At 38.5% G+C, this 15,217-nt stretch overlaps 1 protein-coding gene across 13 annotated transcripts in view; it reads right to left on the reverse strand.

Moving 5' to 3' along the window:
- Nucleotides 1–15,217, reverse strand: part of LOC131431510 (protein groucho) — a 407,749-nt gene that overhangs the window by 46,432 nt on the left and 346,100 nt on the right. For 7 of the 13 annotated variants that reach the window (XM_058597272.1, XM_058597274.1, XM_058597276.1 and 4 more), the window contains 2 exons: nucleotides 12,301–12,438; nucleotides 11,964–11,999 (listed from right to left, as the gene is read on the reverse strand). In XM_058597272.1, the coding sequence (XP_058453255.1) occupies nucleotides 11,964–11,999; nucleotides 12,301–12,438 (174 nt within the window). The remainder of the gene's footprint in view (nucleotides 1–11,963; nucleotides 12,000–12,300; nucleotides 12,439–15,217) is intronic. The other 6 variants (XM_058597283.1, XM_058597278.1, XM_058597275.1 and 3 more) reach the window with 2 other exon arrangements.

A 15,217-nucleotide genomic window follows, 5' to 3' on the forward strand; every position in this document is an offset into this window, starting at 1 on the left:
TGTAGCGAAATAATCAAATAGTCTTCGATAAAAACTCTAAAGTCAGTTTCAACATCAATTTTTGGTACTACAGGCGTAAAGTTTCGAGATAGAACCTGTATATTTGACGAGAAATTGAAACGAAATGAATTGAAATGAATCCATTCGAACATGGTTGATTTTCTTCGCGCTCTTTAAGGGCTGAGGACAGTACCGTAAAGTGGTAGGTTTTTTGCTATTTTCCCGTTTCAAATTAATTTTTCTTGGAAACGGTGCAGAATATAGAAAAACCCACCTGACAATGTCTTCGAAATTTAGTTGGGAATATTCTGTGAAATTTTCAGAATAATTCATTGAGTTTAGCGGTCGTGTTGTATTTTTTTCTGACTGAAGAACTGCTGAAAATTGGAACGTTCGGAAATGCATACCTCTACTTGTTCATCGAATATCTCGACTTTGAAGGCTTGTATCATAAATCTACCGTGATAAAGTCTAGATAATTTAGTTTAGATGCGATTAGTACACAAAAACATATATGTTATCGCGATAGAAAAAAGTCTTGTATTTTTCTGTGAAACAAAGTCAGTTTCAATGCATCCGCCATTTTTTTACCTTTGGTTTCCTGATAGCATTCTGAAAAAGGAGAGAGAAATAAAATTGGCTCGACAAGGCTGCCAAACACACAGACGTTTTACTGTATATAAACACATTTTTTGTTTCGCATTCAATCGTGACCCTCAGTCCTCAGACCTTAAGGTATCTTAATATTCAACGTCCTACTGTATTAGTGGATATTCTATGCTAACTCCAAAAAGAAAAAAATACTACGCTATGCCCAGTCAATAGTTGCCATCGTCCTCAACATCAACACCAAAGCCGAATATTCATGGTTCGAAGGTCGATCATGTTGTGCATCTGGTGGAACCAAAAGGGTGTTGTGTACTGTGAGCTGCTACAACCAGGCAATACTACAACGGGCGATCGTTATAGGCTGCAATTAATGTGTTTTAGTCGTGCATTAGTCGAGAAGGACGGACACAATACAAGAGAAGACATGATAAAGTTTTTCTTCTGCATGACAACACTCGGTTTCAAGTGGCAAAAGTCGTGCAAAAATATTTGGAAACGCTCAAGTGGGACATTTTGTCGCACCCGCCGTATTCTTCTGATATTGCTCCTACTGACTACTGATTATTAAGACGGATGCAGCACGATCTGGCAGATCATCGGTTTACTTCTTTCGCAGAAATCGAAAATTGGCTTCAAACTGGGATCACCTTAAAAGACGAGACATTTTTTCGAGAAGGAAATTCAAATTCTTTTTATTTTGAAATAAATGCATTTTTGACCTAAAAAACGGATCGAAATAATTTGTTAATGGGACTATTCTAGGATATGTTAAGATAAATAAATATTAAATCAATTTGAAAAGCTCTATGCAAAATTTTAAAGACTTCACACGCGTGTTGATTTTCTGTTATTTCTATTTGTTATCAATTTGAACACCCCTCATTTTTATCAATTTGTACAGCCCTCACTGGTTTACTAAAAATGAAATCAATGAATATAAGAGTAAAGTATGTCCGATCTAGCTCATATATGATCTAGCTGAAACAATGATTTATCTTACATGAGTCAAGAATAATTGTAGCTCAAAATCACTACCGATTTTGTGTGACGGAAGATCAGACGACGGTTTCCTATTCCATGTCGTAAAAGGCCACAAAAATAGGAACTCCTAAGTCAAGGTGTATTTCCGTGCCGATGGCTGAATGGCTGCAGGAGGTTAAACATTGCAGTCGTGAACGGAATATCTTGGGTTTTTCCCTTACTGGATACACGCAATGCTTAGCAATCAACTTCTTTGATCATCGCTTCGGTAGGCCAGAGATTAGAAAGCTGAGTGTCTGTGGGTGTCCTCAAGGTGGTGTACAATCCCCACTTTTATGGAACCTAGTCGCTGATGGTTTTTTAAGGAAACTTTATAACCTTGGATTTCCGACTTATGGTTTTGCCGACGATTATCATATATTGATGACCGGTATAAGCATTAACACTCTCTTTGATTTAATGCAGCAAGCCCTGCGATCTGTTGAACAATGGTGTTGTCAGGTTTGGATTATCTGTAAATCCGGGCAAAACATCAATGGTGCTTTTCACTCATCGTAGGATAATTACAGGAGCTCGTCCGTTGCAGTTCTTTGGTTCAGGGGTCACTGTGGTCGATCAAGTTAAATACGTCGGGGTTATTCTTGACTCAAAACTGAATTGGTCTGCTCACATTGATTTCAGGATTAAAAGAGCTTCCATGGCTTTCGGCCAATGCAGACGAGCTTTTGGAAAATCATGGGGACTCAAACCCAGATATATTCATTGGATCTACACAACTATTGTTAGACCAATTTTAGCATATGGATGTCTTGTATGGTGGCAGAAAGGAGAAGTCGCGACAGTTCAGTCAAAGCTAAATCATCTCCAAAGGATGGTCCTAATGGCGATGACAGGAGCATTCACGACAACTCCTTCTGCTGCTCTAGAGGCGCTACTGTGCATTAAACCACTACATGTGTTCCTAAAACAAGAAGCATTATCTTGTGCATACCGTCTTAGGGTTACAGGGCTTTGGAACAGTAACCCATTAGAATATGCTACCAGTCACACTCGCTTGTGGTCTCAAATGTTTCCGTGGGATGAGTATTTACTCGCTCCTAGTGACCTAACTCTCACAAGCAGTTTTCCTTTTAAAACATTCAATGTGAGCTATCCTCTTCGTTAGGAATGATTGTCTGGTTGTCTGGAACGACAACTTGATGAACACATAGTTTGTTTTACGGACGGTTCTCTGTTGAATGGTCGTGCTGGTGCTGGTATCTACTGTCGTGAAATAGGCTGGAGCAGTCTCATTCACTTGGTAGATGCTGTACTGTGTTCCAAGCAGAAATCTACGCAATTCTGTGTGGAGTACAATCGGCACTTCAGCAGAGGATCTGTGGTAAACGTATTTATTTTTGTTCCGACAGTCAGGCAGCCTTAAAAGCACTCAGTTCGAATGACTCACGGTCGAATCTAGTGATCGCATGTCGAACTCAAATTGAAGACCTCAGCATTTCAAATGCTGTTTACTTCATATGGGTACCCGGCCATTCTGGTATTACTGGAAATGAATGGGCTCATGAGTTGGCTAGAGCTGGTGCAACGAATGATTTCGTTGGTCCTGAACCAGCTTTACCACTTTCAACTAGTTGGATAAAGCACAAGATACGTTCTTGGGCTGCATCCAAACATGCCAGCTACTGGCGCAGCTTGCAAACTTGCGCTCAGACAAAAGCATTTCTACCAGATTTAAATCTGAAAATGTCAAAGTGTCTACTGCATTTCTCCAAGTATCATTGAAGTATTCTGGTCAGAGCTCTGACTGGACATTGCAAACTCAATTATCACATGGCTACTATTCAACGTGCTGAGTATTATTCGTGTGATTTGTGTGAATGCGATTATGGTACTTCATATCATCTGATATGTAACTGTCCCGCATTGACGCAGCTACGTATCCGGGTTTTTGGTTCTCCATACATGGTTGAGTCTGTGTATGCGGAGCTAAAATTGAAGGATATTCTCTCGTTTCTCACCCAATGTGGTAAGGAGCTATAGTCAGAAGGGTTCATCGTTCTTCCTGGAGTGAATGAATCCCTTCTGTATTCACCTTAAATAGGGTTTGGCAGATTGTTTGGCATCCTCTGAGGGGTACCGAATTTACTTCTTCTCGTACATACTGCGAGTCGTTCTGCATTCTTCCGGGAGTGCAGAATGGTGTCGCTTTTGTAAGATCTCTAAATCCTCTCGGGGGTTGGAGGTTTTATTAACAGCAGACTGTTCGGGACCTCGTAGAGGTTCAGAATTTCCTTCTGCTTCCACTAAATGTGATCCTCAGCAGATTGTTCAGCATCCCTTAGGGGTGCAGAATTTACTTCTGCTTTTATGTGTTTTTGTGTCGTCAATTTTTCCCATCCTCCTAGTCCAACCCTTACCATTTCCTTTCAATCCTTCCCTCTTATATATCGGGAAAATGATGCTAAAAACAAATTGATGGCAAGGCACAAATCTCCAAATATCAAGGGGAACGTGCCATTTGAGCCAATTTGTTCTGATTCCTGATTCCTGAAAGTATGTCCGATCTAGCTCATATATGATCTAGCTGAAACAATGATTTATCTTACATGAGTCAAGAATAATTGTAGCTCAAAATCACTACCGATTTTGTGTGACGGAAGATCAGTGTATGGATTTCGGTACAACCGATTCTGGGATCACTGATCTACTGATCTTAGACAGATCAGATCAGTAGTGATCTTTCTCGAAAATAAAAAATCACAAGCGATCTCCTTCGGGAGTGATTACGATTTGACAATTTTTATATCTTGATTTTCTCAGTCCTGGATCTGAGCAAACCTAAAACATGCTCATGACGTCTTCACAAGACTGAAACAAATCGTTAAGAAAAAGTAATTCCATATATTTATTTATTTATTTATTTATATATTTTAATCAACAGACAAACTAAAGTCCTAATGATTATTTCTAAGAATATTCAAAAAATTCGCTTTTATTCTGCTACGAGGAAAATGGAAATCGAATCCCATCGATACGCCATTGAAGGTTCGCTGCAATCCAATAACGGCACCGTTGATTCCGTAGTTAGTACGACGTAGAGGCATTCTGATATAGCCATATCATTCAAAATCAAGACCGTTAAGAATTCAGAAAACTTCAAATAACATTTAATTTCAGTAGTCATGGGTAAATACTTTTCAACTTTCGTATTTATTTCGTTTTACTTGTAACGATATCAAACTAACTAGAAATTATAGAGTCACAGTACTCAAGAAAGTCCAATTGCGAGATGGTGAGACGTGACGAGGGTCATTTAGGTAAGCAGCAGTCTTCTTGCACCTACACTTTTATCTTCTACTAGAGGAGTCGAACATAGGCATCTCATCAATGCAAATCATTCGAGTCTCTGATGACAGAAAGTAAATACAAAAGTCGTTTACCATTTACTGTCCGAACCGGCTTTTACTTTTATGAGCAAAAAGTTTAGTTTTGAAATATTTTTGAAAAATTTTATGGAATTTAGAAAAAAGAGCCTCAACGTATCTCAATCCGGACTACCTTATCTCGTCATTCCTTTTTATTATATCGCTTTTTTAGACCCGGCTTTACCTTAATTACGATCGTTCGCCGGGTTTTTCATTTCCTTGTTAAGGTGCTGTTTCTTCTTTTTCGAATTATGCCTGATAAATCTGAGTGCAGTAGAAGTATGTGCAATACAAATCTCATATTCATTCCGTTCGAAAAATTCACACAGGCTGCGTTGCCTAGTTGAATAATTGAAGTATGCGATTTTATTATATAGTATTATTTTTTAGTTGTACTTAAAGTAGAATTAGCCGAAATAACAAGAAATTCGAAAATATGACATCCAATATTTAATTATATAAATTCGGTAATGTATGTAATTCTTACATCGCGGCTTGAGAAATGAAGAGCAGCACTTCTTGTAAATCGTTCATAGTTCCCACTTCTTCGTGTTTTTACCTTTTTACCTTTTTATATATATATAAAAATAGGTATAGAATTCGCTAAAACTTTAGAAAAAATTTCCGAGGCCCGGAGGGCCGAATGTCATATACCAATCGATTCAGCTCGACGAACTGAGCAAATGTCCGCGTGTCCGTGTGTGTGTGTGTGTGTGTGTGTGTGTGTGTGTGTGTGTGTGTGTGTGTGTGTGTGTGTGTGTGTGTGTGTGTGTGTGTGTATGTGTGTTGTCAACTAAGAGGTCGAGATCTCAGAGATGGCTGGACCGATTTTGATCAAACTAGTCGCAAATGAAAGGTCTTCTCGTCACCAAGAACGCTATTAAATGGTTTTGAGATCGGATGTTTACTTTTTGAGTTATACGAAGTTTTATGTCAAAATTTTCAGTTTTTTGACAGTATCTGTCACATTTGACCTTGAAAACAGAATATGTTTCCAGACTTAGATTCCGCACGGTAATAGCTATCCAACAAGCCATAGATTGTTAAAATCCGTCCATTTTTAACGGAGATATCGACATTTTTGTGTAAACGATTTTTCGCCTTATTCCAGTAGTAGGAGTTTTACGCGTTTGATGACAAAGCGCCGTTTTGGAACCAAATTAAACACGATTTTTTATACTGTTACATACAATTGTTTCTACACGGAAAGACCGAAATTAGCATTTTGGCGAAAAAATTAGTTGATTTTCTGATTTTAGTTAGTTATTTTTTGAGACAACTAAAAAAATCTTACTTTTGCTAATTTAGATTTTTTAATTCTAATTTTCTTAATAATAATAAAATATTTGTTGAAATGGCTATTTTTTTAGTTGAATTCACCAATTAAACGTGCTGTCATTTCTTAGCTAAGGCACGCTTCATATCCATTCAAATAATTTTTTAGTTGAATTAGAGAAATAAAACGTTGTTTTCAACCAACATAAATGGTTGAATTGGTTTCTGCAATTAGCAGCTATATGGCGCTCGTTAACACCGTAATGACTACTAGCCACTAGATGGCACACTACTACCGAAAAAAATTTCAGTCGCGGTTATCTTTTCTATACTTGCAGGTATAAATACGATGTTGTATTGGAGAAAAAGACATAAGCGAAACATAAACTTCTTTTTGAAAATTTTACTTCTAAATCGCTGTTTTCTTCATTCGACTTCGCGAAATCGACTCTCTCACTGAAAACTTTGAGCACTCGGAAAACAAAAACCGAATACAAGTAGTACACCGGACGGCGTAGCCCGGAATGAGAAGATACAAAAAAAACATCATTTGACGTGCACAGTTAGAGTGCAACATTCGAAACTCACTTCACTGTTTCGCGTAAAAACATTATTACCCACAATCGCTTTAACTGCGCACAAATTCTGAATAAATACACTTTCCACTAACAGTTTACGTCATTTTTACATATCGGTTTAGAAAATTATATAAGGATATATCGTAACACATGCGAAAAACATCTAAACAATTTGCGAGCAGTTTCAACAAGACTGTCCCTTTTAGCTTTTTAATGGATTGTTTTGCTTTGACACTGCTGTCCTTCAGTAATGACGGTGATAGATAAATAGAATCAAAGTTTCTGATTTTAATAACGAAATTAGTTGTCAATGAGAATTTCGTGTTGGATTGAAATATTGCTGGTTTGTGTCCAGAATATTCGCTAACTAAACACTTTCTCTAAAAGTAAGAGTTTTTTTCAGCACAGTAAATTCTAAATTTTAACTAATTTTATAGTTATTTTGGAAATTTTGTTGTTAAAATCAACTAATTCAAAAACAGTAATACGAATTAGGCGCAGAGCTGATTTCGGTCGTTCCGTGTAAGTACCAAAAAGACAGCATCTTTTTTCATAACATTTTGCCTCGGACCGATTTTAGCACGGCTCGTTTTTGGCAACATAGTCGTTCCAATATGGCATATATAAATCAGATGATGGCAGAATTTTCGAGTTGAAAGCAATTCCATAATTATATTGTTTTAAACAACTTGTTGGAAGAACATAACACCCATATACCATTCGAATCAGTGTGCCGAGATCAGCAAATGCGTGTGTGACAAATAATTTTCTCGGAGATGGCTAAACCGTTTTCTACAAACTCAGATTGATATGAAAAGTCATATGCTCCCAAACAAGGTTCCTGAATTAAGTTTGGATCCGACTTCTGATTGCGGAACCACGGGATGATATGTGAAACGAAATTAAAATAAACTCATTTTTTTCGTAGATGGCTGAGCCGATCTAAGATTCAAATGAAATCTAAGAATTATCTATGATTCAAATGAGAGGTCTTAAAATCCTATAAAACATCTTACTAGTCAGATCTGACTTCCGGTTTAGGAGATACAGTGTGATTAGTATAAAAATGTCCGATTCACTTAAAATAATCAGGTTCATCGGGTTGGCAGATTTGGATAGTCGATTACCAAATAAATTTATTTCAGTTTAATCGGTATTCAGTTTTCGATTCAGAAGGTACCCAAAAATTTAATTTGTACAATTTCTCAAAGATGTCTACATACTCCTCAGGTGAATTTTACTGATTTCGGCTACACCGATTTTAGAATTCCGGTTCCAGTATCGAATTGTTTCCTAAAGCTCAGTCATTTTCTCAAAAAGTCCAAATCAAACTTCAAAAACAAAAATTCGAATCAAAGGACTTATGGTCCCATACAATATTGGTGAATTTTATCCGATTCTGGAATTACAGGATGATGAGTTTTTAAAATTCATACCGATATAGAAGATGTAAATTGTTTGGCGTATTAATTTATGGCCATACGAATCATTTTGGGTTATGCTAGTTCCTGAATACCGGGCTTTGGAAGTACCATAAATAATGACGAAAAACTCTAAAGTTGAACTTACTTCGACATCTCATGGAATGTTCAATCGATTGTCACACGTTAAGATTGAAATTCGATACGATTTGCAGATTCGAAATTACAGGGTAATGAGTGATTAAAATCTCAATTTGCCGTTTGAAACGACGATAATTAAAATAATGTCATGAGAACTAAGACACCTAAGAATATCCATGCAAAAAACACATGCGGATTGATAAAAAAAAGGTATCATCTCACTGCTAGGTGGATTAATCACGTTTTTTCCCACAAGTTTACGTTCATGTTATGCTTTGGCTATTAGGTACTGACGCAAACTGAACCTTCAAGATATCTCACAAAACGATGTGAATATCATATTGCAATATGGTATTATAAAACTTTATATTTGTTCTTTAACACCATTAAATACATATTTATGGCATAAACCTCAATGATGCTAGTATATTTTATAAAAGCACTATATAATCATTTAAAGCTAATTATGATGCTACGTAACCGCGTTGTTTTTATGCATTACCATTTATCCTAAATGCACTATTTCTAGACTAGCAAGCATTTTTTGGAACTGGTTACAATCTACAATTGGTTGGTAAATAACTGGACAATGCGTAATGCAGGCCCCAGTGTGGCTCTTAGCCTCCTGTCCAGTAACTATCCCTACCTTCCCGCGGTGCCAACTGGGGTACGAGCAACCATAGGAAAGATCGGGTATCCAACCCCGTTGGGACCTTGGTCCTCTTTAGAGGATGTCAGAGCGCCTGTACTCCATGTTAGGAGTGGCTTTAAACAGCGTCTGTTCTGGTATCCAGCGGCTGAGTATGAAATGTTGGGACGTTAAACAGAGCAAGCACGATGATCCTCCGGCGAGACAGGGGGTTGCCGTAGGCCTAATGGGCCGCCCGTAAAATATTTATTACATATATAATACAGGAGAGAATACGACCCGGAACCATCGGCATAGACCCACGCGACGAAATAAGGACTACGGGTGGAAACTTGGAACATGGAACTGCAAGTCGCTAGGTTTCGCAGGCTGCGACAGGATAATATACGACGAACTAAATCCTCGCAGCTTCGACGTCGTAGCGCTGCAGGAGCTTTGTTGGATGGGACAGAAGGTGTGGAAAAGCGGACATCGAGCGGCTACCTTCTACCAACGCTGTGGCACAACGAACGAGCTGGGAACTGGCTTTATAGTGCTGGGCAAGATGCGTCAGCGAGTGATTGGGTGGCAGCCGATCAACGCTAGGATGTGTAAGTTGAGAATTAAAGGCCGTTTTTTCAATTACAGCATCATTAACGTGCACTGTTCACACGAAGGGAGACCCGATGACGTGCAGCTGGAACAAGCCTATGTGCCGATGTCAGTAGCATAGTGTGATGAAGAACTACACTTGTTACACGACCATACTTGGGGACTCGAATTTAGTGTTCGACCCCCTCAAGTAGAAGGTAAAATAGAATTCATTTCTTGCTTCTGATCATGTCTGTATGAGCCTGCCTAGGCTAGCCTTTCCGATTCAATCTAGAATACCTATCCGTCTTTTCATTTCCTATCTTTCGTATCTCTCAGTTAATACTTGCCGAAAAGAATCAATCAAAAAAGCTACAATACTGTTGCACAAGCTCGAAACTTCCTCTTAGCCTAGTCAATATGGAGACAAAACCCTAACCTGGACGAAGAAGTATAAGAATCACGATTGGTTGAGAAAGGTTTTCTAGGATGAATTTCAAGTGACGCGTGCCTGTTTGGGAAACAGAACCGATTCCGTTCAGTGCTCACTGTGAAACATCCGGTAAAAGTGTATGATTGGAGGTGCTTCTCAAAACAGGAATTTGGTTACTTGAGCAGGATTTGAATGCAGCAAAAATGGTAGAAAACTTTGTAGGCCCTATACAGTTTTCCGAGAAAACGTTTGAACCTGATAACATAAATTGCATCTCAAATTTCTATGAACCTTACTTTCTATAATATTTATGATAATATCATAAAAAAAATTAATACACATAGGTAACTGAAGAAATTTGTCGAATGCCAGGAGAAACAATTATTCCGTAACCGTTTCGCACGATCTAACACATTCTAACCACACTAAAACAAACCATAGTCACGTTAAAAACTCGTACTACAACTTCGGCCATAAAAATCAATAAAGTATTTCCGTTCGTGTAAACTTCCTGAACCCAGAAACACAATCCATCCAGTGATCAGATGTAAACGGCAGTTCAAAATTACATCGACCGAACAAAAGGCATCGGTCATTACATTTATTCCACTGTAATTATCCTGATTTTAAATCACCGTCTGTAAAGTGAAAACCACACACCCCATACCACCCCACCATACATAAACACTAGCACAGACAAACACACTACGGTCATTATTGCACGGCAATTTGAAGTATCATTACGCCTGTCGACAGTGGATAGTGCTCTTCAGCACTGATTCCCCGTGTGTATGTGTGTTTGTATGTTGTTCAAACAGTTTATTTTTATAAAAAAGGCGGAAACCGACCCGATTATTCCGGGGGAATGGCAGCGAACCAAAATGTCAGATGGTTAATTAAACTCCAATAAGCCACGTGTTGATTGATAACGATAAGCACACTGATGAGTCGATTGGGTGTATTCCAACGGGCAACCAACCAACCAACCAACCGACCCACCACCCATCCGGTTTCCGCTAGTCGTCCTGTTAGCGCTGCTTCTACTCATTATGTATTTAGTGGTTTTCCATTGTGCCTGCGGTTAGTTACTGTCGAGCACAAGCTGAACGAATGAATGGTGTGAATGTGTTTGTGTGTATGTGTGTGTACATAGCAAGTGATACAATATAATCCTCGATGAGCCACCGGAATGCTAAGCCCCACTACGCCGTGGGGGAGGAGAAGGAGGCACGGGTTTTGTGTGGGTGGGCATTTTAGTCGGATGGCAGCATTTTGCGGTTGATTGTGTGGAATTGTTCATTGATAGCGGATAGCGATACAATCAACGGAAGAAGGCACGGAAATAATGATATCTGTGTGCATGCGGATCGGATCGTGGTGGTGGTGGTGGTGGTGGCGGTGGTCGGAAGATAATCTGTTTGATGAATGTTGGCAGCCCGAGGGGTTGGCCAAAAATAAACTTCATTTCAGTGGCAACGCTGCCAATCCGATCCGATCCGATCAATTAATGAAAATAATGAGCACTCAACATGCCTGAGAGACACCAGCATCACATCGAATGCGAGTGGGAAGATTGTGCTGATTAATTGGGAACGACGAAATTAATATAAATGGCTGCGGTACGATTGAAACATGAAACATGGGGGAGGTGGTTGCGGGTGAAATTAACAGAAAAAGCGCGTGAACAACAGTGAACAGTGAGATGCAAATATGGGCGACAATATGGTGGTGAGTTAAACACAAACAACGGTTACAAAAAACGAACAGGCAACTGATTTGGGTGGTTGATAACGTGAGCGACAGTGGGTGGGTGGTTGGGTGTATGAGTGACATGTAGATTCGATCCAAAACAAAAAAAGTTATGCTGTTTCTAACACTTACTAGCAGTTGCTGAATTCCCTGCTGTTGATGTTGCTGCTTGGTGGGAAGAACCCAAATTTCGGTTTTGTATCGCGAAAATGAACATTTTCGGAGAGAATAGAAAGAAAGAAAAAATATTCCATTTTAGCCTTCTATCGGGACGTTTTTGGGATGGGGAGAAAAAAAAACTGAACGCTTTTGGCTCTAGAGTGCTACGAGTTTTCCAAACAAGTCAAACCAAAATCCAAAAAAAAAAAACTGACCGTCAAATCCAATCAAAAGTCATTATTCTAACATTCCAGTGAAAAAAAAAAACCTGGCTGACTGGGAAAATCCATCATCCAGCAATCGAACTCACCCCGATGATGGCATTCAGCTCCGGCATTGTGACCTGTTTCGCACGTTCCACGGCCTGTGCGACCTGCTGCTGGTGCTCCGTAGCCAGGAACGGCAGAAGCTGCCCGATCAGGGCGTTGAGGCGTTTGGCGATTTCCGTCTGTAAAGGAAGGGGAAAAAAACCATGGGTTAAAATTTTTCAATCAAGCTTTGGCTCAGATGTGGACCGTAGGCTTTACGGTCAATGAAAACAGTTCGATATGGAGACCCATGGTGCCTAGCAGACTCCGAACTTCCACCAAATACAGGCGTCTCCATTGTCGATTTACTGTAGGGCAGTAGCAGTTTCCAGTGAAGAAGAGCTTCAATTTTCCTATTTTTACGTTTCGTCTTAGACTCGTCAGTGCATATCAGTTCAAATTGAACTTCTTACTGCAAACTTAAACAGTTCAATTTGAACCGCTAAGCAGACGTAAAGTTATTGCTATTTGCAACACACTTGTAATAAGCACAGAAGTGCTAAGTCTTTCCTGACGTGCCGAACGAAAACAATGACCATCGGAATCGGCCAGTATTAGTGGAAACTTGTTTTCGTTCGGCACGTCAGGAAAGACTTAGCACTTCGGTGCTTAGTACAAGTGTGTTGCAAATAGCAATAACTTTACGTCTGCTTAGCGGTTCAAATTGAACTGTTTAAGTTTGCAGTAAGCAGTTCAATTTGAACTGCTCTGCACTGACGAGTCTAAGACGAAACGTAAAGATAGTGAAATAGGTTATGTGCCCTAGCACAAAATAAGGTTAATCCCTAAATGGCTTAAATTTTGTTTTTCGTATTTTTACGTTTTGTCTTTGGCTCATCAGTGCATTAGCAGTTTAAGTTGAACGGCGAACGCCACTAAGAAAACGAAAAGTTAATGCAATTTTCAGAACACTTTAGCATTAAAGTATTAAATTTTTACTAAAGTGCCGAAAGAAAACAGACTTTGTTACGACTTTCTGTCCGAAGAAGTTGTCATTTTTTCTAACGGCAGTTTAGGTGAAAAAAAAATTGCATTCAGCAATAACTATACGTCAACTTAGTGATTCATTTTGAATCGTTAGGAGGCGTTTGCAGTTCAACTTAAACTGCTAATGCGCTGGTGAGTCACAGGAATTTCAATAACGTTTGATGCGATTTCAGTAAATAGACAAAAATGAAACAAAATATAAATTTCTTCCTAACGCTACATGGTAAAAAAGAAATGTTGATTTATAATTTGATATAATCTCCAACATATCGTTGCCCATCCGTAGAAATAAAGAGAGGTTCGATTGATCGGAGAAAGGTCCTAAACTTAAACTTGAACCACACTGGTCAAATCAAATTCCAAGTTATTTCCTACCGGGAAGTCTTCCGAGTTATTTTTCATCACAGCCACAGTAATTCAGTTGGCAGAATGATTTTTTCGGATTGGAAACGGTTGCGGATTTATAAATGTCTTTGAGAACTTATGACGCTAGTTTTTGAATTTTGTTATTTTCATTTCATAAGTCATATTTTCAGTTTACCTTTTCGTTGGGTACCGGAGGAAAGTTCTGCATTAGGATAGTCCAAAAGTTATATTCTGACTCATGTATACTTAAAGATCACCCTCCTTAGGCTCACGTTGGGCAAGATACGGAGAATATGTCAACTTTAGCCATCTCTTACTTTGCTTAAACTTAAAAAATTTGCAACCCAAGATCAAATTTTTGTTCTAATTAATTTATTGAATCTAGAGTACCAATTTGTTGATTACGCTAAGTCGCATTCGACCTCCACAAGCCTCATGTCTACTGTTCGATCTTGACATTTGCTTTTCGATTGTTAAAACGGCCGTCAAAATTTTGCTTATGTGCCGCGAAAATTCATACTATTCGCTGGCAAAGTTATCGAAATTGATGAATGAGGCCACATTAAGGGAAGGGGGGCGGGTGGGAAGCAATGTGGTAGAAACAGGTGGGGCAAACATAACTCATTTGTGTTAGTGAAATTAACTTTGCTTTAGCAAGCCAAGTAAAACTAAAAACCACGTGCTTGCTTTCGTCACATCGTTCGGACTAGTTGGCATTGAATCATAGCATGTTTATTTTTCATGTTTGTCGTCATACCGAACAGTTTACAAATTTTTGGTTACCAAATCAAGCAAACCATGTGTTCTGCCCCACCTGTTTATATCACATTGGGTGGGAAGTGGTAGGGTCTGAATGATGAAAAAAATCATCTTTTTTGCGAATTTTTTTTTCAAATTATCGTTTAACAAAATAAATTCAAATGTTTTGCATAATAGAAAGCATCATTCGAACAACATTTTATAATTTTTTTTGTGGAAAAATATTGATAAATAAATCGGTGAAGAGATATTTTTGAGGACACTTCTTAAAAATCATGATCTGCGTGCATCTGCGTCTGTCCACTGTATCTCAGCGCAGACTAATCAGAAGCAGCATAGTTAGAGTAGAAGTTTTTCTAGATCCCAACGTGTCTGTTTGATTTATTTTTAATTTTTTAAATTATTGGTGGTTGTTTAAAGTGAAAACTACGATTTTTCACAAAAAAATTCGTTATTTTGAAGCTGTAAAACCTCCCCAAAGTAAAACGTTGGGGTCTGGTATTTTACAAGTAGGAAGTGTGTGCAAAATTTGAAAAAAATGGTGCAGTAGTTTTTGAATGGCGATGGACACGGACTTTTAGAACTTGCTTTCGAGAAAAACGCGTTTAAAGTTTTTTGTGTATAAAATCGAAGGAAACAATTTGATACTCTAGGGAGCCCGTAGGGTCTAACATTTTCGAAAAATCATAATTTTCCTTTTGTATTTTGTTATAATGAAATATTTCAAGAATATTTTGTTAAGTTTTTAAGTCAATCGAAGCAGAAAGCTTGTACGCCGAGCTCTTATTTCTTCGCGTATGAGATAAG

The sequence above is a fragment of the Malaya genurostris genome, chromosome 2 (assembly GCF_030247185.1).
Source record: "Malaya genurostris strain Urasoe2022 chromosome 2, Malgen_1.1, whole genome shotgun sequence".
Lineage (NCBI taxonomy): Eukaryota > Metazoa > Arthropoda > Insecta > Diptera > Culicidae > Malaya > Malaya genurostris.